The sequence below is a fragment of the Dermacentor silvarum genome, chromosome 1, assembly GCF_013339745.2.
Source record: "Dermacentor silvarum isolate Dsil-2018 chromosome 1, BIME_Dsil_1.4, whole genome shotgun sequence".
NCBI classification, from domain to species: Eukaryota; Metazoa; Arthropoda; class Arachnida; order Ixodida; family Ixodidae; genus Dermacentor; species Dermacentor silvarum.
In genome coordinates this window covers 223,652,395-223,678,800 of record NC_051154.1, presented here as the reverse complement: position 1 = coordinate 223,678,800, position 26,406 = coordinate 223,652,395, and the positions used below count along the sequence as shown (strand labels likewise).

The 26,406-nt window shown below is 45.5% G+C and overlaps 1 protein-coding gene across 4 annotated transcripts in view; it reads left to right on the top strand.

Annotated features, from left to right (window-relative positions):
• LOC119436817 (AP2-associated protein kinase 1-like) overlaps positions 1-26,406 on the top strand; it is a 120,323-nt gene that overhangs the window by 31,539 nt on the left and 62,378 nt on the right. For all 4 annotated transcript variants that reach the window (XM_049660000.1, XM_049659998.1, XM_049659999.1 and 1 more), the window contains exons 6-10: positions 1,512-1,593; positions 5,573-5,705; positions 8,027-8,130; positions 8,265-8,347; positions 16,837-17,018. In XM_049660000.1, coding sequence (XP_049515957.1) covers positions 1,512-1,593; positions 5,573-5,705; positions 8,027-8,130; positions 8,265-8,347; positions 16,837-17,018 — 584 coding nt within the window. The remainder of the gene's footprint in view (positions 1-1,511; positions 1,594-5,572; positions 5,706-8,026; positions 8,131-8,264; positions 8,348-16,836; positions 17,019-26,406) is intronic.

The following is a 26,406-nucleotide window of genomic DNA, read 5'->3' as shown; positions in this document are numbered from 1 at the left end:
CCCTAAAATTTGTTTTTGGCGCATAGATGTTCCATATAAAGTCCAAGGGCGACAACGCTGTCGCCGCGCGCCGTATGCTGTATGTGTGAGTGAAAGCGTGCGAGGGGAGCCGACGACCGCGTCTAAATCTCGCGCGCGCAAGGAAGAAAAGCAGGAAGGAAGCGTGCCTTCCGTTGCGCTCGAGGCACCAGCGAGGGGAAAGGGGAAGGAGGGATAGCGGGTGGCGTCGTGCTCTGTCCTGGCATCAACTGCGTACTGCACGGGCGGCACGCGGTCGCGCGGCCGTATCTTGAAAGCGATGTGCGTTGGGGACAGAGTCTAGGCAGTGTAGGTGCGTTGACGGCTCGTAGCTTTGTGCGTGCTGTGTGTTCTCGGCGCTCAGTTTGCGTTGAAGCGATAGACAACAGCCCGAAAGTCACTTCACTCGCTGCTGCAGCGGCGCTTCCTCACGCCAGCGTTTGACATCGCGTGTCCGCGCTCATCGAGTGTGATGTGTTCATGTTTGCCTGTGGGCGCTGACACCATGCTTGTTAATATAGTTAATAAGCAAATGTTTACAAGTTTATACGGACGATAAAACTACTATCCTTACTTTCTATAGCTGTCTACTGATTTGCTATTGCAATCGATGCTTCGGCTTTCGGGCGAAACTACGACTTTTTTTTTTTCACACGTAAGAATTAAAACAATATTGTGTGCAGTTCAACACTACTCTCATTTCTCAATTTTTCCTGTTTCTCAGCTCTTGCATTTCCTGGCTCTTCTGTTTTTATTTTTTTTACAGTCCCGTGAAAAATGTATCAGCGGGGTTCTACTGTAATAGAAATCTTCTGTAGTTATGTTTATTTAGTGCATCACAGTGGACACAAAAAGGGTGCGCATTTCAAGGTCTTGAAGACCAGGTAGTCTTTTGAGTAAAATTGTAAGCTCCCTGCTACGTTTACTTGAATGCCAGTTTCCTTAGGTTTAATGACAGCATTGCATAGTGGCAGACTTGCTTATTTACAATGTCTAAAAATTGTTGCAGGGCTGCTAAAGTGTTTTTTTGTCGTAATACTAAGTGCTACTTTCACTTTATTGGTTCATTCTTGTACTTCGTTTTCTGACTCTTGTTGCGGTGGCTTGGTGGACATTCTGTTGCTGAGGTCACGAGTTCAATTCTTGGCCATGGTTCTGATGGGGGTGTAGTGCAAGAATGCTTATGCACTGTGCTTTGGCTGCGCATCTAAGTTCCAGGTGGTCAAAATTAATCAGGAGCCCTTTCACATGGCTTCTCTTGTAGCCCATGTATTGCTTTAGGGTGTTAAATCCATTCAATCAATAAATAGACTTTTCTGAAGTGCAAATGAAGGGGAGTGTTTGCCCTACTGATAAATGTTGGGGATGGGACTGCAGCCCTGTGCGCCCAGCCCACCCTGCGTATTTTATGAAAAAGTAATTTCAGCATATTCTGTGTATTAAAAATGCTGCTGTTTTCACTCTTTGTATCTAATGGTTCTCTTATACTTCAGGTACACAACGCTAGCCTACCGTGCGCCTGAGATGGTTGAGCTCTACAGTGGGAAACTCATCACGACAAAAGCAGATATTTGGGTAAGAATGTAAAAATTTTAACATGTTTTTCATGTTTTTTTCTGCATGAGACTTACACCGAGGTAATGTGACGTATGAAAACTTGTGTAGAGTAAGTGCACATGTTCACAAGTCAGAGGAAGTTGACTGGTTGACAGGAGCGGCACAGCATGGTTACTACAACAGAGTGGAGTAATCTGGGAGAAGGTGATGAACAGCAGCAGGAGGACAAACAAGAACGCCTTGAACGAGCACCATCTAAACTCTGCAGAGACAGCCTACCAAGGTGCATAAAAAGTGTAAAACCACTGCAAGCGCACCTCCAAGCGTCTCATTTCTCAGAGCCAATTGTTTTTACCATCTCCACTGATGTGTCTGCTCGTTTCCACCAGCACACAAGAATTGTATGCTATCCCCTCGCCAGATATGCCCCAACAGTGCACCCTGGAGTAGCTATGTTTTGTGGCCACCTTCCAATGAAAACTTAGTATAGTATAGACCACTTATAACGTAACTGCTTTTAGTGCAGGACCGGATATAATACGGTCTTTTCAGACTCCCGTTAATTTTCCCATAGGACTCTCTGTATATGCGTATTGCTTATAGTGCAGTTGGGGGACACGAAATGCTGGTCACAGTGCGGCTGTCTGGAAGTTTGGCAGTCAACCTAGACGGCAAACGCACCCCTCAAGCCACAAATACCGTATTTACTCGAATCTAGCGCCCACTTTTTTTTCCCATAAAACAGGTCCAAAAATTGTGTGCTTGTTGGAATCAAGTACGACCCTAAATCTGCGTCACCATATAGCCGTCGGCATTTCAAAATGGCCGCCTCGCACGCGCGTCGAGCCTAGCTACCGTAGCTTCCTCTATGTGCTGGAGTACGCGTGCTTAGGCAATAGTCTACCGTCTGTCTTCACGTTCTCTGTGTCTGCTCTATCAGCACGAAGTGCAGAGTTCATCATGATGCCGCATTTAAAAGGAAAGTGATCATGTGTGCGGAGACGGACGGAAATCGGGCCTCATCACGGGCGTTCGGAGAATCCTAAACTTGCGTTCGGGACTGGTGCAAACAGAAGGTGAGGATTTTCGCCAGCCAAGCAATGTGGAACGGTTTCAGTGAACCAAAGCAGGACGTAATCTGCAACGATCCACTTCAGCGATACGATCGCCTTGGCCCTATCTTGAAAGCAATCTGCGACGGGGAAAGTCTGCCGCGCGCCGTGTTTCCTCCACTTATAGGTCGCGTTGAAGCGAGAGGCATGATAGCACGAAGGTCAATTCACTCGCCGCGCTTCGTCACTCGAGTGTTTTGACAGTTCGTATCCGCGATTAACGAGCGAAATGTGTTCATATTTGATTGTGTGCGCGTGACACCGTGCTTATTACAGTGTAGACCGCTTATAATGTAAGTTGCCGGAGTCGCGAATATCCGCACTATAAGTGGTACCGCACTATAACCAAAGCAACAATTTTCAAGGCCCGCACATATGCAGAACATGTGCACTGAACCGCCACGCGTATGCGACAGTCGAGGAATGCGGCTAGAAAATTTGCATACAATTTACAGTCGAATCTCGTTAATTCGAACCAAATCACGCGGCAGCGCCTCCGACCGGCATTGCGCCGGCACCGCCATAGAGTAAAAGCTTAGGAGAGACCCCTCAATGTCGCGCGCGAACAAAACAAAAAAAAAAAAGAAAAAAATGCGGCGTAAATTTCACCCTCTTTCGAATGGCAAAGTCGCCGATTCTGCGTTGCGCCGTAACGTGCGTGTACATGCCGACGTCTCAGCCACGCTACCGTAGCCACGCTTAGAAAATGGCAGTGAACCCTTCTTTCTCATTTATGCTTCCTCTACTTTCTAGTCACGTGTTGACCTTGCACACTGCGGCTACGGCGCAGAGGGAAGCAGCGGTGCTGTCCCAGGCCCGCCAACGCCCGCTTCCCGATAACGGCAGAAAACGAAACTTCGGGGAGCTGGCGTCGGGCCGGCTGTAGCGGCGGCGCCTGCACGGCGGCGGGCGCGCATGGTGACAGTCGAAAGTGAGGGAGGTACGAGGGAGGGCGAGGGGAGCCATCGAAGCGGCGGAGTTGCCGAGGTGAAATCCGCTTCCCTGCCGCCCTCCTCCCTCACATTCCACGGTCTCTGCATGCGCCCTTCCCCGTGCCGTGCCGGCGCCGCCCGCTCCCTGAAGTTTCGTTTTACTGCCGTTATCGTGAAGCGAGTGGTGGCTGGCCTTGGTAGTTTCGTGGCCCTCGCTCGCTATGCGCGCCGTGATATTTCACTACTCGCACTCAAGATTCTGGTTTCAGCCTCACTGGCTGTTCGTTCGCACCACGTCCCCTTCTCCTCCAATTCGTCTTTCTTCCTCGAGCGCTCCTTGGGGCGCCTGTTTGAGGGGAGCGTTCGCCGTCTCCGCTGACTTCCATACTCCCAGGCAGCTGCACTGTAACCGGTGTTTCGTTTCCCGTAACTGCACTATAAGCGATATGTGTATACGTAGAGTGCTATGGGAAAATTAACGGGAGTCTGAAAAGACCGTACTATATCCGGTCCTGCACTATAAGCGGTTACGTTATAAGTGGTCTATACTGTAATTCATTTAGTAAGCGAATACGGATCCTAGAGTACAGTGAGAGCGACGACAGAAATGCGCCTGGAGTGTCCATTATCGCAATAAAGTAGTTGTTTTGGTTATAGTGCAGTACCGCTTATAGTGCGGATATTCGCGACTCCGGCGACTTACGTTATAAGTGGTCTACGCTGTAACTGCCAGTCCTAAAAAAAAAGTGTGTATTGTTGAAGCAGCTCATGTACATAACAGTTCCACATTGTGTGTGCACTTATGCAGCCTTTTCGGAAAGGACTTGGGTGGTAGAGGCAAGCAAAATGTAATGCTTGTGTCATGTGTCCACTTGCCACTTTGTTGGCACATGCGCATAATATATTACTCTTGTATATTAATGCGATAGCGTTAAGGGCCCCGTGTCGCTGAAGATTCGGTGTCGGCGTGTGGCGTCTGCGGCCAAAAAAATTATGCTGAACCACGCCGACCATGCAGGCCCTCGGCGTGGTGCAGAGGCGCTGGTGAACTAATAGAATTTCTCAAAGTAAAATGCATCAGAAAAATCGTAAGGTACGACGTAACCACAACCTACAGACATGATAGCATCGGATTGTAATTTGAATATACAAGAAAAGATAATTCTATTATGCAGAAACTCTAACACAAGCCCCGTTTCCAGCATTTCTACCACTCGTACAGCGGTGTACCGCAGTTTCCTCCTTGCAAAAAACCATCCAGGTGGCGCTCGCCTCGTCGGCAGGCTGTAACAGTGTTTCAGTGTAGACTCCCTACGGCAGCTGCATGCGGAGGTGATGTTGGAGAAAAAGAAAGCTGCAGTTGCTGGGAAGCCTGATAAGCAGCCAGGGATCTTTGAATGCTATCGTGTTCCACTCTTAAAGGCGAAGCTTAAGCGTCCTCCAGTTGTTTTATATTTTGCTGCATATATTAGGAACAACAAGTAGGCTTCACTTCAAGCTCCCCTACATTGCTATATTTAGGTGATCAAACCCATTCAGTCGGCAAGTACCACCATTAAATTATTGTTCAAGCGCATGAAGTTGTCACTTGATTGGTGCTACTTCCCATGGTACTTAGAATACTGCTTTAAACATTGTCCTATTTTTGTACTATTATATTTAACTTGTCTCTCTAGCGCATGCAGTGTGAGTTTGCACCAAAATTACAAAGTACCAAAAAAAAGGGAGTCTGGGTGAATAGGTTACACTGGAAACCCTTGACTTCATTCTCAACTCAGATGCCTCTTTCAACTGTTTCAGCTGCTACTACTATTCAGTAACTGTTTATTATTGAATCTTTATTCTCTCCATGCTTGTAGTGCAGTCATGATGACTCTACGTAGTGTGTATGAGATGTGGGTAGCAACGTACGAGCATAGAGGCTGATGTGTGTCACTGTTCCTACTCCTACAGGCCTTGGGCTGTTTGCTGTACAAGTTGTGCTTCTTCAGCTTGCCCTTCGGTGAGAGTGCCCTGGCAATTCAGAGTGGGAACTTCACCATACCTGACAACTCTCGCTATTCCAAGCAGATGCATTCCCTCATCCGTGAGTGCTAGTTCTCCTTGGTAATAATGTCATGTGCTTTGTTTTAATATCTTGATGCTCATGGAAATTTGGGGGGAACAGCAGTAACAGGAGGAAAGGTATGGACACATCTTGCAAGGAAGCTACTCTTTCTACGTTTGGGAATACCACTGCAGTAGTTTGGCTTACTTTTTGATGCCTCCACTCACCTACTTAGAGACATGTGGCTCTTTCAGTTTGAAAGCACTACTGTTAGTTCGCAGGTTTTGTTGCCATTGGCTTGGATGAATAATGAGGACAGGAATGTTGGTGAGAGCTGCTGTGCAGACCCGAATCTGGCTCAGATGTCATACAAGAACTGGGGAGGAGGGGAAGTCTAAGCTCATTTTTTAACATCGCTACATGTTTGGCTTAGCAGTAATAATCCATGATATAGAGTGATAGCCCATCTGTGTGGCATGCTCGTTGTTGGCCAAGCATACAGAGTGGGCATGTGCGGTCTTCTCACACATACAGTAATGTAGCTTGTCATGTGGGTAGATGCATGTTGGCTGTGTCAGCCCTTTCCTGAAGCTTTGTTAAGCAGTTTTGTTAAATATTGTCAATGCATATTTGCCGTGTCAGCCATTCTTTTCCTGTACTGTGTAGTGAAGTTTCATTAAATATTGTAAGCCCTAGTGAGGAATAGAAGTCACTTAAACTTGGCAGAATTTCAAACTAAAGGTCATTTTTGTGACTGGGCAGAGGTTTGTTTAAGTGCCACTTATGCCGGAATGCTCCAAGAGGCCTAACCTGCTATCTCCTGCTATTTAAAATTTCCCATTTAATTTTATTGCAATGGTGTGGAACTGAATAAAATAATGTGCCACTGAATAAAACTGTGTGGCGCTGAATAAAGCAGTGTGGTGCTGAATAAAGCAGTGTGTCGCTGAATAAAGCAGTATGTCGCTGAATAAAGCAGTGTGGCACTGAATAAAGCAGTGTGGCACTGAATAAAATGGCATGAGAACAATTGTGAATTAAGGCTAAAAGGGCCATAGCCCTAGGTCTCTTCTGAGAGTAGAAATAGTAGGCTCATTTGTGTGAAAGAGTTGTGGAGGCAGGCCAAAGAGGGCGCCATAGCAGCCACAGTTTATTGAAGCTGTCCAGACATGATGGCGATGGTCCCGTGGAGCGAGAGGTTGATGTGGCCGCTCCTGCCGGGTGCACTAGTGTTTTAGGTGCAAATCTGCCATATAAATCAGAATATAGGGCAATTTGGAATATACGTCCACCTGTGGATGTATATTCTCTGATATAAAAAAATTTGAAAAACATTTTGCAAAGCAGTAAACTATACATATACTTAAAATATATCAAGAGAAGGGCAGCATAGTCGAGGACGGCAGAAAACTAGGTGGGGTGAAGTCAGGAAATTTGCAGGTGCAAGTCGGAATCAGCTAGGGCAAGACGGGTAATTGCGAGATCGCAGGGAGAGGCCTTTGTCCTGTAGTGGACTTAAATATAGGCTAATGATGATACATTGGTTAATTTGGTCATTCGTCATGAGTTAATGCATCAAAAATGCAAAATTGTTGAATGTATGTACCATTCAAAATGGCGAAATGGTCGTATTGGGAAAAAACAAAAGAAAAAAAAGGGGGGGGGGGAAAGCCTTAAGTGTGTATGCCCTCGTCCCCCCCCTCCCTTTTGGTTGCAAGATGTGCACCTCTCAAACATTTTGGGGGGTGAACCCTGTGTGTGCATAAATGCTGAATTTATCTTGACTGTGGTAGGGGGGGGGGGATTAGTCTTTCAAGCCTTCTATTTTTGTTTTTTCCTTCAGTGTGGAGGGATTGCTTATTAATGGAGAGAATAAATTAGGGCAGATTTATGTCTACAGTTCAACTTCCTGCTAAAGCAATCAAGTCTGTTCATTATAAATTAACCTGCTTCTGTGGTAGGAAGCACATTTGCATTTTGCCAGCAAATATGGTAAAAATGGATATTCACTTGGTGAAAATTGCAGTTGTAACAAGTCTATGATCATATTTCCTGTACAAGAGTGCAGTATGCAAAAATTCCTCTTGCTAAAAAATGCATGAGAAAAATAAGGTGCTCCAAGGGGTTAAACTTTTTGTTATTCACAAGTGTACGAAGTAACGGAGAATCAAACCAGAAAAAGCATAGAGGAAGGCAATTGCTATGTTTAAGTGGAATGTAGAGATACATAGTAAGGTAAATGGAAAAGTGCACGAAGAGAACTTGCTACAGGTGGGGACTGAATTCACACCTTCAGCATTTCTCTGTGTTATTTTCTTTGATGGGATGTCCCTGAGCTATTCTTCATTTTTCTTTTATAGGTTACATGTTGGAAGTTCAGCCTGAGAAGAGGCCAGATATCTTCCAGGTGTCCTATGTGGCATTTTCACTGGCAGGCAAAGAATGCCCTGTTCAAAACCTTCATGTATGTTATAGCATTCATCATCACTGACTTGAGCTCTTAATTTATCCCTATTACTAGCACATTTGTGTCTAATAGTATGTTTTTTAACACGATTATTAATTGAAGTATACTGTCATTCCTTTTTATGTATTTAGAATTCATCAATTCCAAATATTGAACAGCTTCCAGTACCTCAGTGCGACAGTGAGGGCAGAATGTCATCATCAAAGCCTCCAAGGTAGGGCTTCTCTTTATTTATATTGCCTTAAAAGGTGGCATTGGTACTGTTTAAGTTTATACACATGCATTATTACCCTGGTGTGTGATAACACATTAACCTGTGTGGGCAATGTACCGTATTTTCTCACATATAACCCGCACCAAAAATTGGAAAAGATTGCTTAAAAAGTGGGGGGTGCAGGTTATCTGCGAAGATTCGCGAAGGGTGGGGGTGGGGGTCGGCTTCACGGCAACGCGCGGCCTACTGTGCAGAGTCCGCGTTGTCCGCATGCCTATCGACATCGACGTGTGTTAAGCCAATAAGAGGCCAACACAGGTTATAGCCAGATCCACATCCATAGTCTGGTTAGATGCTTTCCACATGCTTTTCGAATAAGTCAGGTGCCGTTTCTTGTAAGCCCAGTTTGCACAGTTGGCCAGCCTTGTTTAGGCATCACGAGTGTGTCTCGGCGGCAGTCTTTTACATTGAAACAGAAACTGAAGATCGTAGCCGCTGCTGAAGAAATCGGCAACAGAGCAGCTGCGAGATGGTTCCGTAGACGATTACGTCTTTGAGAGCGGCGATGAAGCCTCGGATGGCAGCAGTGAATCGGACGACAGCACTGACAACGTTGTGGCAGTCGTTTTGAAATAAATATGTTTTGAAAACGAGATGATGACTGCGTGTAGTTGTAACTTCCTAGTCCTCATTTTTTTCGAATACGCGTGCGGGTTATACGCGAGGTTATTTTTTTCTTTTTCGTGGAGTTCAAAGTTAGGGGTGTGGGTTATATGCACGGGCGGGTTATACGCGCGAAAAATACGGTATTGAATGGGGATATTCTTTATACAGTATAGACTACTTACAACGTAACAGCTTATAGTGCAGGACCGGATATAATACGGTCTTTTCAGACTACCGTTAATTTTCCCATAGCACTCTATGTATACGGGTATCGCTTATAGTGCAGTTGCGGGACACAAAATACCGGTTACAGTGCGGCTGCCTGGAAGTTCGGCAGTCAACCTAAACGGCAAACGCTCCCCTCAAGCCACAAATACCGTATTTACTCGAATCTAACGCATACTTTTTTTCCGATAGAACAGGTCCAAAAATTCCGTGCACGTTAGAATCGAGTACGACCCTAAATCTGGCGTTACCATATAGCCGTCGCCATTTCAAAATGGTCGCTTCGCACGCGCGTCGAGCCTATATCTATTCTCGAGCCTATAGCTACCGTAGCTTCCTCCATGTGCTGCAGTACACGTGCTTAGGCAGCGTGAAGTACCGAGTTCATCATGATGCCGCATTTAAAAGGAAAGTGATCATGTGTGTGGAGACGGCGGAATTCGGGCCGCATCACGGGCGTTCAGGACTGGCGCAAACAGAAGGAGAGGATTTTCGTCAGCAAAGCAATGCGGAACGGTTTCAGTGGACCGAAGCAGGACGTAATCTGTGACGATCCACTTCAGCGATACGATCGCCTTGGCCCTATCTTGAAAGCAATCTGCGACGGGGAAAGTCCGCCGCGCGCTGTGTTTTCGCCGCTTATAGGTCGCGCTGGAGCGAGAGGCATGATAGCACGAAGGTCAATTCGCTCGCCGCGCTTCGTCACTTGAGCGTTTTGACATTTCGTTTCCGCAGTCAGCGAGCGAGATGTGTTCATGTTTGTTTGTGTGCGCATGACGCCGTGCTTGTTAATTTATTTAGTAAGCGAATACGGAACCTAGAGCGTACGGTGACAGCGACGGCAGAAATGCGCCTGGAGTGTCCATTATCGCAATAAAATAGTTGTTTTGTTTATAGTGCAGTACCGCTTATAGTGCGAATATTCGCGACTCCGGCGACTTACGTTATAAGCGGTCTACACTGTATTCATAATGCCAAAAGCAATATTTACTGCACAGCATAATGCTTACCTGCAGGTTTGCTTGTCATGGAGAAGCTTCTTTGTAGAATTTTAATACAGTCGAATCTCGTTAATTCAAACACGCTTAATTCGAACTTCCGGTTTATTCGAACTGACGCTGTTGTCCCGTCAAAGTTATGTGTACTCATATGGGTGAAAACGCCCGGTAATTCTAACGTGAAAGCATTTGCAACGGTTAATTCGAACATACGGCACACCGACAATGCCCTCAGCAGCGTGCCAAATCACGCGGCGGCTCCTCCGACCGGCATTTCTTTGACACCGCCATAGAGCAAAAGCTTAGAAGAGACCCCTCAACGCTACGCGGCGAAAAAGAATACGAAAAAAATGTGCCGGAAATTTCACTCTCAAATGGCAAGGTCGATGTTTATCCGTCGCACCGGAACACGCGTGTACGTGCCGACGTCTCAGCCTACGCTGCGGCTGCGGCGCAGAGGGAAGCAGCGGCGGAGGCCCAGTCCGGCCAACTTCCCGATAACGGCAGAACACGAAACTTCAGGGAGGGGGCTAAGCTGGCGCCAGGCCAGCAGGAGCCGCGGCGGCGGCACAGCGGCGCGCGCGCGCGCACGGAGGCAGTCGAAGGTGGGGGAGCTACGAGGGAGTTGAGAGGGAGGGCGAGGGGAGCCACCGAAGCGACAGCATTTCCAAGGCCAAATCCGCTTCTCTGCCGCCCTCCTCCCTCACCTTCAACGGTCATCGCGCAGACGCACGGACGTTGGCATGCCCGCGCCGCCCACTTTTTGAAGTTTCGTTTTCTGCCGTTATCGGGAAGCAAGCGTTCGCCGGCGTGGGCAGTTTCGTGGCCCTCGCTCGCTGCGTGCTTGCGCGCCGCATTTCACGACTCACACCATTCGTACATGGTGCTATGGTCCACGAATACTACAAAAATAAGTCCTCCTTTTAATTCGAACTTCTTTTCATTCGGACAAATTTTTGGGCTTTTTTGAGTTCGAATTATTGAGATTCGACTACACAGTCAAACCTAGATATAACAAAGTTGGACTTGCAGCGAAAAACTTCGTTATATCGAGAATTTCGTTATATTGAGGTTTTGTTAATTCCATAGAACTATGATCAGGAAATAGACATAGTTCATTACATTGCAGATTTCATTAAATTCAGGTTCCTTATATCGAGGTATGACTGTACACTTGAACCTCGTTGTAACGAAGTTGAAGGGGGAGCTGACATTACAGTAGAGCCTCGTTGATACAATCCCGTTACGTACGATTTCCCAGGGCCAACGTTCGCGATCGAGAACAAAAAAAAATTGACCCAGTAGAGTTACGCTTATTTTTTACTGGTTCGTAAGGTCCCGGAAAACACGATTTTTCGGCACCAACGTTCAGTACATCACCAAACTAGGATTGTACGATACGTTTTCCTGCCACTAGATCCCATGTGAACAAGAAAAGGCCCGAGGTGCGCGCGATTGAGAACAGTATAGGTGCCCGTCGCATGAGCTTCCCCACAATACTCGCCCGCTCGTCTCACGTGAAAACGCCGGCGCACACTGTCTTATTCCTGTACTAGCAGATCTACCAGGTCGTCGCACGCCGCATTCACTGCTATCGCCGCTGAACATATTGCGATAGGCATCTTCATCTGTTTTACAGCGTAGGGCGTAGTACCGTTCGTAGCGTACTGCACGCGTTTAGTAGGTGAAAATCCAAACGCGCCACCGTCCGTGACGTGAGCATCCTGTTTTGCTTGGGCGGCATCCGGCATCGCCCGCCAGCTTGATTTTGTTTCGGTTTCCCTTGGCCGTCTTTAAACACGGCACAATAGGAAACCAACAAAACGTGTGTCTGGCCACCAAAGCCCCACCAGCTCTACTTGCATCGGCGTTTCATGCGCAACCATTCGCGCAGCACTTCGCCTTACATAGATGTCAAATACAGTTAAGTTTGACAAATTTTTTAGTTACTTTGGATCTTACGTTTTCACAGTTAGTACGCTTTTTCTCGCATTTTTTTACACAACATATGAACTAGGTTATACTGTACTTCGTTATACCTATTACTTCGTTATAACCATTATTGTCATTTACTGCAATATATGCCCAGTAGGGTGCACAATTGTGAACATGAAAATAAGATGACTTTGCGGCCCGCGGAACCGCTACACGGCCACGCATACGATGAAATTTCGATAAAACAACAAAAGAATCTTCGGCGTGTAAAACATGCGACTTAGCACCTGACGAGACAGCCTTTAGATAGTAGCCTTTTGTTTCATTGCGATGGTCTTTCATGTCTGTTTTCTACTTGAGCGCTTGTCGCGGTCGAACAGCACGTGGCACAGAATACAGCGCTGCGCTGTGGGATTGAGGAGGCAAGCAAACTTCACTGCGCAGGCTTGGCTCAGCCGGCTCGTAGCCTCTGTGATTGCACCGATGCCAATGCGATAGGGAGCCATACCCAGCTGCCAGCCCATGTGGCCCGCCGCAGGGAGAGGGACAAGTGAATGCACAGCCTGGGCGTGACCCCCGAGATTGCTCCGGGGAGATCTCTGAGGCCAGGCCCAGCTGCGGCTGCCTGCACAATGCGCCGTAGAGATAGTAGAGTGAATGCACCAATCTTCTGCACCGCCGCGTGTAGCCATGCAGCCAGGTGCAGGCTTGCGTGTGACCCCCAAGATTGTGCTAGGGTGTCTTGGAGGTTACGCCCAGCTGCGCTTGCTTACGCAATGTGCTGTGCAGTAGTAGATGCACTAATCTTTTGCACCGCTGCGCGTAGCCGTGCAGCCAGGCACGTGCAAGAGAGGTCACTGGAGAAGTGCGATAGTGAGCGGCTGCTTGTGCGCAGATGCATAGCTACGCCCGGCAGTGAAAAATTCCAGTGTTGCTCGATGACATATTCAACGTAGGGACACTGGAGTTCTGAATTGCTGCGGCAAAGGAGGGCTGAACCCCGCGGAAAGCGATGTACTCAGCAAGCAATGGTTGGGTATTTTTTGATTTCGAAGACAAATCTAGTTTGTTATATCTATTGGCAGGACACATTCACTTTATTAAAACAAGGTTTTAAATACATGAGTCTCTATGGGGATTCCAAGGGGAATATCATTTAGTTATGTACATTTTTTCGTTCTACAGTAAAACCTGGTTACAAGACACTCAAGAGACTCGGGAAACATGTCTCTTGTAACCAAGGTCTCTCGTAAACAGAAATTCTAAAAACACTGAAGAGTCGAACCAGACCACTTTATTATACATTACCATCAAAGTGTGTAGCAAACATGGCGTTGGCTTCGTAGTCAGACTACAGGCATACAAATCGACCAGCACCGCAGACGCTGTGATGGAAATGCAACTCAATGGTACTACCGTATTTACTCGAATCTAACACGTACTTTTTTTCCGCTAAAACAGGTCCAAAAATTGCATCCGCGTTAGAATCGAGTACGACCCTAAGTCTGCGTTACTATATAGCCGTTGGCATTTCAAAATAGCCGCCTCGCATGCGCGTTGAGCCTAGCTACACTTAATTTAGCCTAGCTACACTTTAGCCTAGCTGCCGAAGCTTCCTCCATGTGCTGCACTACACGTGCTTAGACATTAGTCTACCATCTTTGTTCCTGTTTTCTGCGTCTGCTCTATCAACATGAAGTGCCGAGTTTATCATGATACCGCATTTAAAAGGAAAGTGATCATGTGTGCAGAGACGGACGGAAATCGGGCTGCATCACGGGCGTTCGGACAGTCCAAAACTTGCGTGTGGGACTGACGCAAACGGGAGAGGATTTTCGCCAGCGAAGTAACACGGAAGGGTTTCAGTAGACCGAAGCAGGACGTATTCTGCGGCGATCCACTTCGGCGATACGATTGCTTTGGCCCTATCTTGAAAGCGATCCGCGATGGGGAAAGTCCGTCGCGCGCTGTGTTTTCGCCACTTATAGGTCACGTTGAAGCGAGAGGCATGCTGGCATGAAGGTCAATTCGCTCGCTGCGCTTCGTCACTCCAGTGTTTTGACAGCGAGTTTCCGCGGTCAAGAAGCCAGATGTGTTCGTTTGCTCCTGCGCGCGTGACACCGTGCTTGTTAACTTATTTAGTAAGCAAATGTTTGGAAGTTTATACCGCCGATAAAACTTCTATCCTTACTTCATATAGCGGTCTACTAATTTGCTATCGTATTCGATGCTTCACCTTGCGGGCGGAACTGCGACATTTTTATTCACCGCAACTTCAGTGCATAGGGACTAAATGTCTGTTTTTCCAAAAGAGTGAAAGTTCTATTTCTGTTTGAAAGCATGAGGTGCACGGACGGTACTGTAAAGGATATTTTTTTTTTGGTCACGGAAAACGGGTGCGCGTTACAATCGAGGGCACGTTGGGATCGAGTAAATACGGTATGCCGCAGAGTTGGTTTGGGAGTGTGACAATGATTATAAAAGCATAATGACAGAAAATTCAGTGTAATTGGTAGTCGCAACCATGCAAGAAGTAACAGCCGGCTGCGGAACGGAATAAAATCGAGCCAATGGAATGAAAATTGCAGCGCATACCGGTTGGTACGAGGTTGGCTGCGTTGTGTGACCATGTCTGGGTTGTGTGTCTTATAAATAGTGAAAGTGAAAAAATTAGTGAAAGAATTTACTCTAGGGACCTAAAAAGTCCTTAGTAACAGAGTGTCTCTTGCAACCATGTCTCCTGTATGCAATGTTGTTAACATGGCGAACATAAGAAAACCAACCAAACCATTTTCAAATGTCTCTTATAACCGAGTGTCTCTTGTAACGAGATTTTACTGTAGTATCACGTTTTGTTATAACGAGGTTTGAGTGTATTCTGTTAGGGTTAACACTGTGCAGTGCTGTTTTTTGTAAGTAAAATGTGGCAATGTGCGCATAAGTCCTTCTGCACATATTACTCTGCATTTTTGTGTGGCAAGAAAGTTTGACGTGTATTGTATTTCCATGATTTTCACAACCTCTTCGGCCACGTGTGTGCAGCAGATAAAAAGCATATGTGCAATTGCCTTATTCTCAAAGACTTAACATACTGTGGTCAGCTTTCAACCTGTGCTTGCATTCTGTGCTGTCGTCGTGATAGCAGGATAAGAGATAAGGGTTGCCACCTGTCTAATTTGCCTACTGCAACACTGGTTTTTTCTTCATGGTACTGGCTGGCAGTCTGAACCTCAAACCAGCATGCCATTGGCCGGTTTTCCAGTTGTCCTTAAATCTGCGCATAACTTGCATCGCAAACGCTCTGTCGGGCAGACATACATAACAAACAACTGAATTGCCACTAGGGGATTCATTCCTACCAACAATGATGTGACGGGGCACATGTTCACCAAATAGTGCGTATGTATCGGTGGGTGGATTGTGAATTAGCAGTTGATAGCAGCGCTCATCTATGTCTATATTTTTTTTTGTTTTTTTTGTTTCTCTGACAACTAAGTTAACATAGAATGCAAGGCTAACTAGCCCAGCAGTCGGTCCTCCTGAAGGATCTATTCCTAATTACTTGAACTGTTCACTGTCATAAAGCTATAGTGTTATCCGAAGTTGTGAGACTGAGCGGTCCAGTCTTTCACTTTTTCTTTCTTCAGAGGTTGTTCCTATGTGTCAAAGCACAACTTCTGCTTCTCTCCTACGCGTCTTCTCGGCGGCCAACCACTACTGGCACTTATGGTGTCAGTTGACATGACCAGTTTGGGCCTTGAGCAAAATAAACTTGCATTGTTTTTCTTCCTGCCCGCACACATTCTTGGACTGTGGAAACAACGCTCAGACGTGGGCTGTTCGCTTTACCCGCTCGTTGTCTTAAAAATTTTGAATGTGTATCAAATTTTGTGTAAAGCCTCTCAATAAATTTTAATCATTCAATGTTTGTAGTCTGTGTGTGGCAACATAATTTCATCTTGTTGGTATTTTAACTGTATTTATGCTGTATCGAGGCAGAAACCATGAGGTGGAAAGCATAGGAGGAAGGTATGGCGAAAGCGTGAGAAGAAAAGTGTAGTGCCGCGCAAAATAGGCGACGACTGCTACGAGATGGTGCCAGAGTAACGCGCTGTCATCTGTTCACTGATGGCATGCACCGAGCGCATCCAACGATACCATATATGGAATCAAAGCACTGCATGATTGGAGCTCTGTCTGCGGCGGCTGCTGTGAATCGCACCCACTCTTCACCCACGGACTGGCTCTTGCGATCCTCCGATAAGCGAGGCAGTCACGTCACACTTAGCTTTGTTTGCAACGTGCCGCACGAGACAGATTTTCCGCACCAGACAATATATAGCGAAATGAAAACATGTATGGAGCTGCGCTCAAATTTTGCATTAGGGAGTATCGCAATCATCAGTGATTTTTTCTTTTTTTTTTCTCTCTCAGCAAAGGGGGCAACTCTATAAGAGATAGAGCTTGCAACGTAACATTTGCACACTAGTTTCCCAACCCCACAAGCTTTGATCCAAAATTTATTTTAAACTAGACTGTGTATTTTGATATTTTGAGAAACGGGACTTTCACACTGCAACTTTTTGGCTAGAGTGGTATTGGATCAACCTGTTTGCAGTTGGAAGCATTGTTTGCATTCGTGTTTTATTATGGCTGTTGCCACAGATCATTGCAGGTACCAGTTGTGGAGGGCACATCAGTAGCTCCTCGACAGCGGCCCAAGGGGTCGCAAGCCCCACCAGGTGTCGGTGGGCTGCCCCTCATCCCTCAGAATGCTTTGCCATCCTCTCGTCGCCCCACACCTACCACTCCACAGCCACAGGTGCCCCCTGCTACACCAAACCCTGGTGAGAACACACTTTTTCGTAAATTAAATATTTTCTTTGCTATCAAACAATACTGAGATCTGGGGTAATACGACGGGCACCTGAAAAGTTTGTGGCCTGACCCGGACGTAGTGACCGTGGGTCGAAATTTCGCAGTCAGTTCTCTACATAGACCCCCTTGAAGGCCACACATGTATGTCATCGCTCTTAGAGTTTCATTATTCCACTTTGGTAAAACGTTTCATCCTGCTCCTCCAAAAAGTATTTTACGGCGTCCATGACAGCTTTATCAGAAGGAAAACGACTTCCACCAAGGTGCTTTTTCATCTGGGGGAATAGGTGGTAGTCCGAGGGAGCCAAATCAGGGAAATAGGGTCGGTGCTGAAGCAGTTGGAAACTACAGGAGTGAATTGCAGCCATCGCAACAGCTGATGTCTGAACTGGCGCATTACCCTGTTGAAAGAGCACCCTTTTCCAGAGCATCCCTCGCCGTTTTTTTTCTTAATTGTCGACCTCAGATGACGCATCTGAGCTGCATAGTACTCACCGTTGATAGTTTGACCTTTCGGGAGGAATTCCAGGAGAATGACACCCTTGCAATCCCTAAACACTGATGCCATAACCTTGCCAGCGGATGGGACCACCTTTGCCTTTTTGGGGCGGTGGAAGGTGGGATATTTACACTGTTTCGGGGCTTCTTTTGACTCGGGACGGAAGTGATGCACCCCAAGTTTCATCCATTGTAACAAATCTCTGCAGAACAAGATTAATATCAGCTTCAAACAGTTGTAGATTTTCTGGAGAGTGAAGTTCTTGTTTGTTCTCTAATGTCAAAAGTCTGGGCACCCATCGGGCTGAAACTTTGTGCATGTTCAGGAGCTGGTGTTAGGATATGGCCAACCCTCTCCACTGATATGCCCACACATTCTGCAATGTGCCACTGTGTGACACGTCGATCAGCCATTACAATGTCTTGCATTTTTTGGACATTTTCATCTGTGCTTGCTGTTGAGGGCCGACCACTGTGCGCAGCATCTTCAATTGATAACTGGCCTCGCTTCAAATCGGCAAGCTACTTTTTCACCATAGCATAAGAAGGAGCATTGTCCCCTAATGTCTTCAGCATTTCTTTGGGAATTTCTTGTGCTGTCAGTTCTTTTTCCAAAAGGTATTGAATGACTGCTCGCTTTGCGAATTTCTCCATTTCCATACTTCAGCTTCTTGACCTTGCTTTAAACCGCTGTACTTGAAAGCAAAAAAATCAAAATAAATCCAGATTGCTCATGAGACCATTCATATAACTGAATAACATATTGCATTGCAAAACAAGACCACGCGAAAAAGATTTCACGTGTGGGCTGCAAACTTTTCAGGCACCCCTTGTAACTATATGAGTTATCCCAGCTAACGTTAGCCAAGCTGTTCAACAAAAGAAATATAAAAATATACTGTGCAAGATACGATTTTTAAGACCTACATTGTTCGGTCGTAAGACCTCCGTCCGAATACTGTAAGTCTTATAATAGTATCTTGCACAGTGTTTCTTTAATATATATATATTTTTTTTCGCTGAACAGCTTGGTTGACGTTAGCTGGGATACACAGTATGCATTTTTTGTTGATGGAATAACAGGTGGTCATGTCATATTGCGAAATAGATTTCTAAACATCTGAATACTAGAACAAAAACTTTGTGTTTAAAGTGCCGGGCTGTGTGTTTTTGTGCCTCACGTGTCTTTGCTTTTTTGTGTCCAAAGTTGTAACTTTTGAATGGTGCCATTAGTTTGCAGTGTAGTACTGGCTTTTGTCAGTCTTTTCTTGTGGGCCCTCCCCAAGCTTCCTGTGGATTCCGTGAAATGATTTTGTTGACCATGTTAGCAATCTGCACCTGAAGCAAAAATGAAAGTTTTTGTTCTATAAAGTTTGCTAAACTTATTGACCGATTGTTGGAAAGGTGCAGTGTGCTTGGGCTTTGTCACGTGGTCTTGGGCTTTGTCTGGATCTGGAATTTGTTTTTATGCATCTACAGTCGCGAGCAAAATTCTGAAGACCGCAGATCCCGCGAAAATTTTTTCTTCGTAGTCTAGGCATGCAGGCTGCAATAAAGTGGTGCCAGCCTGGTGTAAAATGAAAACACTTTTTTCTGTGAGCCACGTGGGCTGTACGTTTGTCTGTGCCAGCTGCATGAAGTTAACATGCAGGGTTGGAACTTCCGTGCCATTTCTACCACTTTGTGCCACTGGAATTTCTTTGTTCTACTTTGCTGCATCTGAAGTGTGCAATAAACAACCTGATTAAACTGTAATGTGCAAATTGTATTGAAATGAGGGGCCAGGTAACACTAGTGCAACTACTCTTTCTCTTCATAAAATTTCATGCTTCAGTGGCCTATGAACCAATTACAATAGGTGAAAGAATGGAATTCAAATAGAATAGTTGTAGTGCGTCTCCCTTGACAAGCAAAGCATGTTTTAGAGTGCAGCTCTTAAACGCCCGTTTTTGCGGCGAGCGGCGGCGGCGTAGCCGAGCGAACGAGCACAGCGAAAGACGAAAGCGAACACGGAGCACAGTGGAGGATGTAAGACATGAGGAAGAAAGCGGAGAGGATTGTGCAGCAGTACGATGAGGCGGAAAGTGGAGGAGGGTATGGCAAAAGCGTGAGAAGCATACTGCGGCGACGAAGGCTACAAGATGGTGCCAGAATAGTGCACGTCATCTGGGAAGTCTGTCGGTGGCGGCTGCTGTGAATCACGCCCACGCGTCCCCCATGCACTGGCTCTTGCGATCTCCAGATTAGCAAGGCAGTCGCGCCACAATTTGCTCTGTTTGCAATGTTCCACACAAGACAGATTGTCAGTGCCAGCCAATATATCACAAAATCAAAACACGTTTAGAGCTGCACTCCAATTTCGTATCATGGAGTATGATAACTGTCGGTGAATTTTTTCTAATTTTATTTTCTCCAAGTTTGTCTTATCAGTCTTCAACTCTGGTTTGAATTTGTTGGACCCCCCCTTCCTTGAGTTGGCTGAGGAAGCCCTGTCCAAGGCTTGCACATTGATGGAGTTTGCTGCTGCTATGCTGCTGATTTTTAAGTTCACATGTAAGACTACTTTTGGCCTCTCTGGTAATCGGTTAAACATGCATACTTATACATTATTTAGAGGAGATGTCAGGCGCCAAATTTTCAGAGCCGGCCAGAACTTGTGCACCGACCAACCTCAATCCCTCTTTTTTCTGCTTATATCTAATGTTAAGGCAGTTTCCTTTGCTTTTAACTATGCATAGTGAAACCTCATTATAAAAAAAAGGGATATAAAAAAAATAATGGATATCATGAAGTAAGTGAAGTTCCCCTTGAAATCCCCATAGATATAACATAGTGCATAACATGCAATAATGGATATAATGAAGTAATGGATATAACAACGTAATTCTCGCTCCCCCTTCAACCTCATTATAGCTAGATTTTGCTGTATATGCTAGTGGTGTGCCAGTGATTCGTGTCTTTGGCAAGCTTATGTAGCCCCTGGTGTGCTTGATTTCGGGGTTAACCGCCTTATGCAGCTGCAGTTCTTACTTTGTATGTCTCGACAACTGTGTCAATTAGGAAAGGTTTTTATGGCTTTGTTCAATTTATTTTCCCCCACGGTGGTAAAATTTTTCGTCTTGGTTGGAATAGTGTGTACATTTTACAGATAAATTGATTGTGCCACATACAGATATTTTACACGTGCCTCAAATACCAGCGACTGCAGTAGTAAGGATATTCTGGTTTTAGAAGAGTGGCAGAAAAACGCTGTGCAAAAGATAGTCATGCTCACCTATAACTATGTTGAAATGCCAAAGGAATGACATCATTACTGATAATTCTCGTGACTTGTGCTGAAAAAGCTGTGTAACTTTTTCTTTAATTTAATGATTAGAGCACATTAAGCAGGTTACAATATCCACTGTCTCACAGCAAAATAGCTATAGCACTAACTTAGCAGACTTCTAATGACTACAAGCCTATGTTGACTATGTAGTTTATGCATTGACAGTACAAGTTTTGTGCCCTCTGGTATGCCAAGGGTCACAGCACTCTGTAATACCCCAGTCACACGGGCATACCGAAGGTCCTTTGATGTTAAGGAGCATAGAGTTCTCAAAGGAACATTAGTTCAGGGGATATGTATCAGTGCTACACGGTCGCCAGGTGGTCTCCGCTGTAGCTTTTGGCAGAAACCGCAACGTACTCTAAAACGCAAAAGTGACGAAAAAAAAACACACACGAGGACACTTCGATACGTAGCAGCCGATAACCAAATCGCACATGGCACCCATTTTGCTCACGAGGGTTGCAATGTGGGCTTGTTGGTAACGCATCTTGGAGGGTTAAAGGCAGTGCGATTAAAAGTACGAACTGAACTTCGATAACAAACACCGTTGGAAGTTAGCGCCGTGTCTTTTAATCGCGCTACTGTAAACCCTCCAAGACCCATTTTGCGTCGGTGTTGCTGATTAGGACAATCCGTGCCGGCGCTGTTGTACCGGCGCATTCATCATTGAGACTGCGGGTGTCACGAAAGTGTTTAGTGCTTGTAAATTTCTATGATATAGTGAAACTTGTTTTAACAGGCAAAAATTGAACTTTCGTATTTATAAAGAATTTTGTTTTCTTCTGTCGGACGCCCTCTGGGCTCAAAAGTATTCCTTTGAGATTTCAAAGGACAAACGCGGACTCCTTTGGCTCAAAGCTCCCTTCAACTAGGCCTCCTTTGATACGCCCGTGTGACAGCGCGCGTCCTCCCTTGAAGTAAAGGATCTTTGATTCAGAGGACTTTGAAAGTGCCCGTGTGACTGGGGTATAACCTTCATTCTAGGCGATTCACTGACGATGACTTCTTAGACAAGATGGAATTATCATCAGTTTCAAGGAGTTGGATGTCAATATGATGTGCTATTTGGCCTCTTACTTCTAGCTCTTTTTAATTACATTTAGGAGAAATGTTGTTTAGGGTTTTGGGGTGCAAAAGCAACTTTTGGCTATAATGCGCCAGGAAAATTGGAAAACCGAATATAATCTGTGATGCCGAAATATCACATTTGATCGGATGTGTTGTATTATAGTTACATAAAAGTTCATGACTGACATGAGCTTGTGTGCTTGCGATCTGGGAGATTGCGATCTGGGAGCGTTCATTAGCAGCATAGTGCCGCAAGCACAGTCAATGGGGCTGTTTTTGAACCAATCTCCTGGAGCGAACTTGCACAACCTATATGCTTTCTTGCAAGTTCGAACTCTCTGCAGATTTCTTGAGATGTTGTAGTGGTCGTGTACGACTTTCTCAGAAAGATCTCTTAGAAATCTTTCGGCAGGCACGTAGGCTATGGTATCATGTAACATCTTGCAAAAACCTTCAACATGAGACTAGTATGATGAGTACAGGGGCCGTATTTTGTAACGGTTCACTTTGGAACTGGTTCACTCTGGGTGTTGCATCACTCAGAAAGAGTGGAACGTTGCGGCGCGAGGGAGACCAATCAACGAGTGGCTATCTGTTGGGAGTTTACGCCATCATTTTTGTTTCTACTTTGGGGACGATATAGTAATTGAAGGATGTTGCTAGCTCGATGAAAAAATATTGGTTTGTATAAAATTGATTGTTTGTATATAATATTGATTGTATAAATTTGCAGTAATAGCTGTCAGCTTGCGTAGCGGACAGCCACTAGTTGTTTAATTTTATATTGTGTTGCTTTATTATTATTAATATTATTATTATTATTTTCTTTTTTGTCGCTAGGTGGTGTGCCATAAGTTAAGCAAACAAGGCGGTTCTCTTTGTTTGGGTGTAGGTCGCGCCTCTAATAGGATTCTGTTTCGCTGGGGCTGAGTTTGTTAGGGTGGACGATTGCAATCAGATTTTCATACACACATCCCACCACTTCGGGAATCTTGCCACGGTCAAGAAGCGTTCCTTGACTGTGGGTTTCTCCTGCGTCATGGAGGGGATGTCACCTGCACTTTTCCTTCTTCGTGGCTGTAATGATGTGACTGACTGACGGTTGCAACAACCCAATTGCTTAAAATGTAATTCCAGATGCACTGTTAAAAAAAAAAAAATGTCGCCGCGCGTGGCACTTTTGTGGCAGTGTCAATGGCACTAAATATTGTGGTCCGAAATATTCTTCTAGCTCGTCGCAAAGCCATCGCACTGGTTCATTGGAGAGCCTGAAATGCCGTCGAACTCTCCCTCGCTCATGTCGCACGCATCATCACGTCTTCTTTTGCCAACGCTCACCAGTAGCACAACTAAAGGAGCCGCTATTGGAGTCTGTCTTGTCGCCGGCCAGTGCGAGACTAGCAGGTGGCCACGGTTCACTTAGCAGCCCTCGAGATCATGCTCGCAACTGCGCGCAACCCTCTTGAGCAAATCACTTGTCCGTGGCTCCGCTTTTAGCAGATGACGGGTTCGCTATGCAGATGATTGACAACCTGTGTGACAAGAGCAAAATTTATAGTCACACCCACCAAGGATGACAACAAAGCACCAGCCAATGGCGTTTGTGAGAGCGAACCGGTTCCAAAGCAACCGTTGCAGAGTATGACCCCAGTAAGTTCTATTGCACTTAAAAAGGGAAAGAGTGTTCTGACGCAATCTATCGTCTTGATGTGGGATAGTGGGGACTGGGTGTGTACAGAAGGGAAGATAAGTACTGAAAGGCTGTGAAATAACAGATGTGTTACAGTCATATGCGTACTTAATATGGCTGACACTTGTCTGGATGGTTGCCTGTCAGCTGACTATAGTCCAAGCCAGTTTACGGCCCCATTACAGAAACACTTAATTGAATACCCCATTGAAAAAAAGTATTCTGGGAAAGTTCACTGTCTGGCTGTCTGGGCTTATTACATGCGCCTTTTAAATAAAACAGCTGAAAAAAATAAAATGAAATCATGTTTATAAATGTATACATAACTCAGTACTTCTGAGGAACTTGAAATGTACTAGCACCTTGCACAGCTAACAGCAGCTTTAATGACTTTTGTTGCACTGTTACTATTATAACGTTTCCTTTAATTACGTCACTTTTTCAATAAAGAAAGTTTCATAGTAGCTGCTATACTTGTGGACAACTTTTCTTGGCTATGAAGGGAAAGCTATGGGGGCGGAGCTTCTTCACATGTGCAGTAGAACTTCGTTGATACGATCCCATTTCATATGATTTCCCGGTGGCAACATTTGCGATCGAGAACACAAAAAATGACCCAATAAAGTTATTCAACCCGGTTAATATGTTCCTGGAAAACATTCTTTTGGCACCAACATTCAGTACATCGTCAAGCTGCGATCGTATGATATGTTTTCCGGCTACTAGATCCCATGTCAACGTGAAAAGATGCGAGGCGCGTTTAATCGAGAGAAGTAGGTGCCCGCCACAGCTGCTTTGCACAGTACTCGCCCAGCCATGTCGCGTGAAAATGCTGGCATGCACTCAATTTCCTCTTCTGGGACCAGCAAAACTCCACGCAGGTCGTGTTGTTCATCGTACTTCACATTTGCAGTTATTGCCGCCGACCCTATTTTGATAAGCATCTTCACCTATCTGTTTCATAGCGCGTGTGGCATAGTGCCATTGGAAGCGTACTGCACTGCACGCTTCTAATGGGCGACAACGCCAATGCACCGTCATTCCCTGCTGCAGATGTTCTGAAGTGAGCCTCGTATGTTTTGCTCTGCTGTAATCGTATTCCGGCGTCGCCCACCAGCTCGATCCGCGTCGGCATCTCATGCCACAAGGATTCTCGCCGTGTCAGCACGTCAAAACTTCCCGCCAAAATGCACTGCCCGAAGAAGCTGCAGACCCAGACTGAATTGTAAACTTACTGAAGCTGCAAAAATGACAACACATGTCTTGGGCAGCTCGAGCCCCACCAGCTCGGTGCGCGTTAGCATCTCGTGTGGAATGATACGCCCAACACTTCGCTTTACGTAGATGTCAATTACAGTTGAGTCTGCCAAATTTTTAGTGATGTCGGGTGGTACGTTTTCCCAGTTAGTACGTGTTCCAAAACATAATGTCACGTACGAGTTTGTACCGCTGTGGACAAAATGACGTTGGTTGGGGAAGAAGAGGCTGAAGTGTCTCGGAGCTCGGTAGATGGTGTCACCCTGGCCACAGAGCTACAACCCTCTAACTGTATATATTGTAAATACATATATTTTCTCCCCGTAACAATATGAACAAGGTTATACAGTATTCATATGCAATGTAGGCTGGGTGAGTTTTTCGCCGATTTTGATTTTGATTTCTCCGACCTTGCATAGCTCCATTACTTCAGTGAAGGCAGACACGGTCAACTTGGCATGAATTTCTGAAGCTAATTTATGTTTATAGCCATCCCATATGTATAGAGTTCTGAACAGTGAGCAACGCAGCTTGTGTCGGCCTAAGTGGCCGTATGACCTCGGCGACATTGAGAACCCGCAACCGCCGCCGCCATTGATAGAGGCAGCACAGCCTGTCAGCTCGCTTACTTGTTTGCTCACGCCATCGGTTGTGATCTTTCGATGAGTTCACCTGGTTTCCATATAGACGTTGCTCACAGTTTTTTAGTGCGCTTCGACAGCCATTTGTTGCTGAACTTGGTCTCAGGGTCATCAGTCTCTCGGGAGAGCTGACAGCAAATGAGAAAGATTAACCAGAAGACGGGGGTGCCATTTTGCCTTTGAAGAATACATATAATGTGCAACGGTCTTGCATGTGTGAAAACTGGAAGGGGGCAAACTAAAGAATACAGTAAAATATCAGTAGCTAACAGGTGAAGGGGACATATCGTTCAAATTACATGCAGTAAAAACAAATTATGTTCTCTATTTTCCACGTACAAAAATGTGAATGAAATTGCGAGTGCTACTTCCAGCAGCGCTGCCACAGGTGTGCTTTGGTTCCTTAGCCTTCGCTTCTTAGCCAAGAAAAGTTGTCTGCGAGTACAGTGTGTGTGAAAGTAGCAAGTGCAGAGTTTTCAAGATAGGAAATGCAAGCAAGACGGATGACGATTATTGTTGTGTGGCAAACATGCACCTCGAAGTGTGCAACTGTTTTTAGAGTGCAGAAGTTCCTAGTCATTTGTAAAAATTACTTAACCCTTTCGGACGCTGTGTACACAATTGTGTACACCAAGATAGGGCATTAACCGCAAGAGCACTGATGAAAGTAATGATATTTAAAATGTATCGCATATATCTTGACACTTATGATTGGAATTGTACTGCAATTTTGGATAACATGTGCAAAATGTTTTCGTAAAATGAGTGGGAAGGTACGTTGGGTGTTTTTGCTGGGTGTCAGTATGTTCAATGTAGCGGGTTCACTTCTTTCATTGTTTTTAATAATGTCGTGCACCAGGCATAATTTTCAA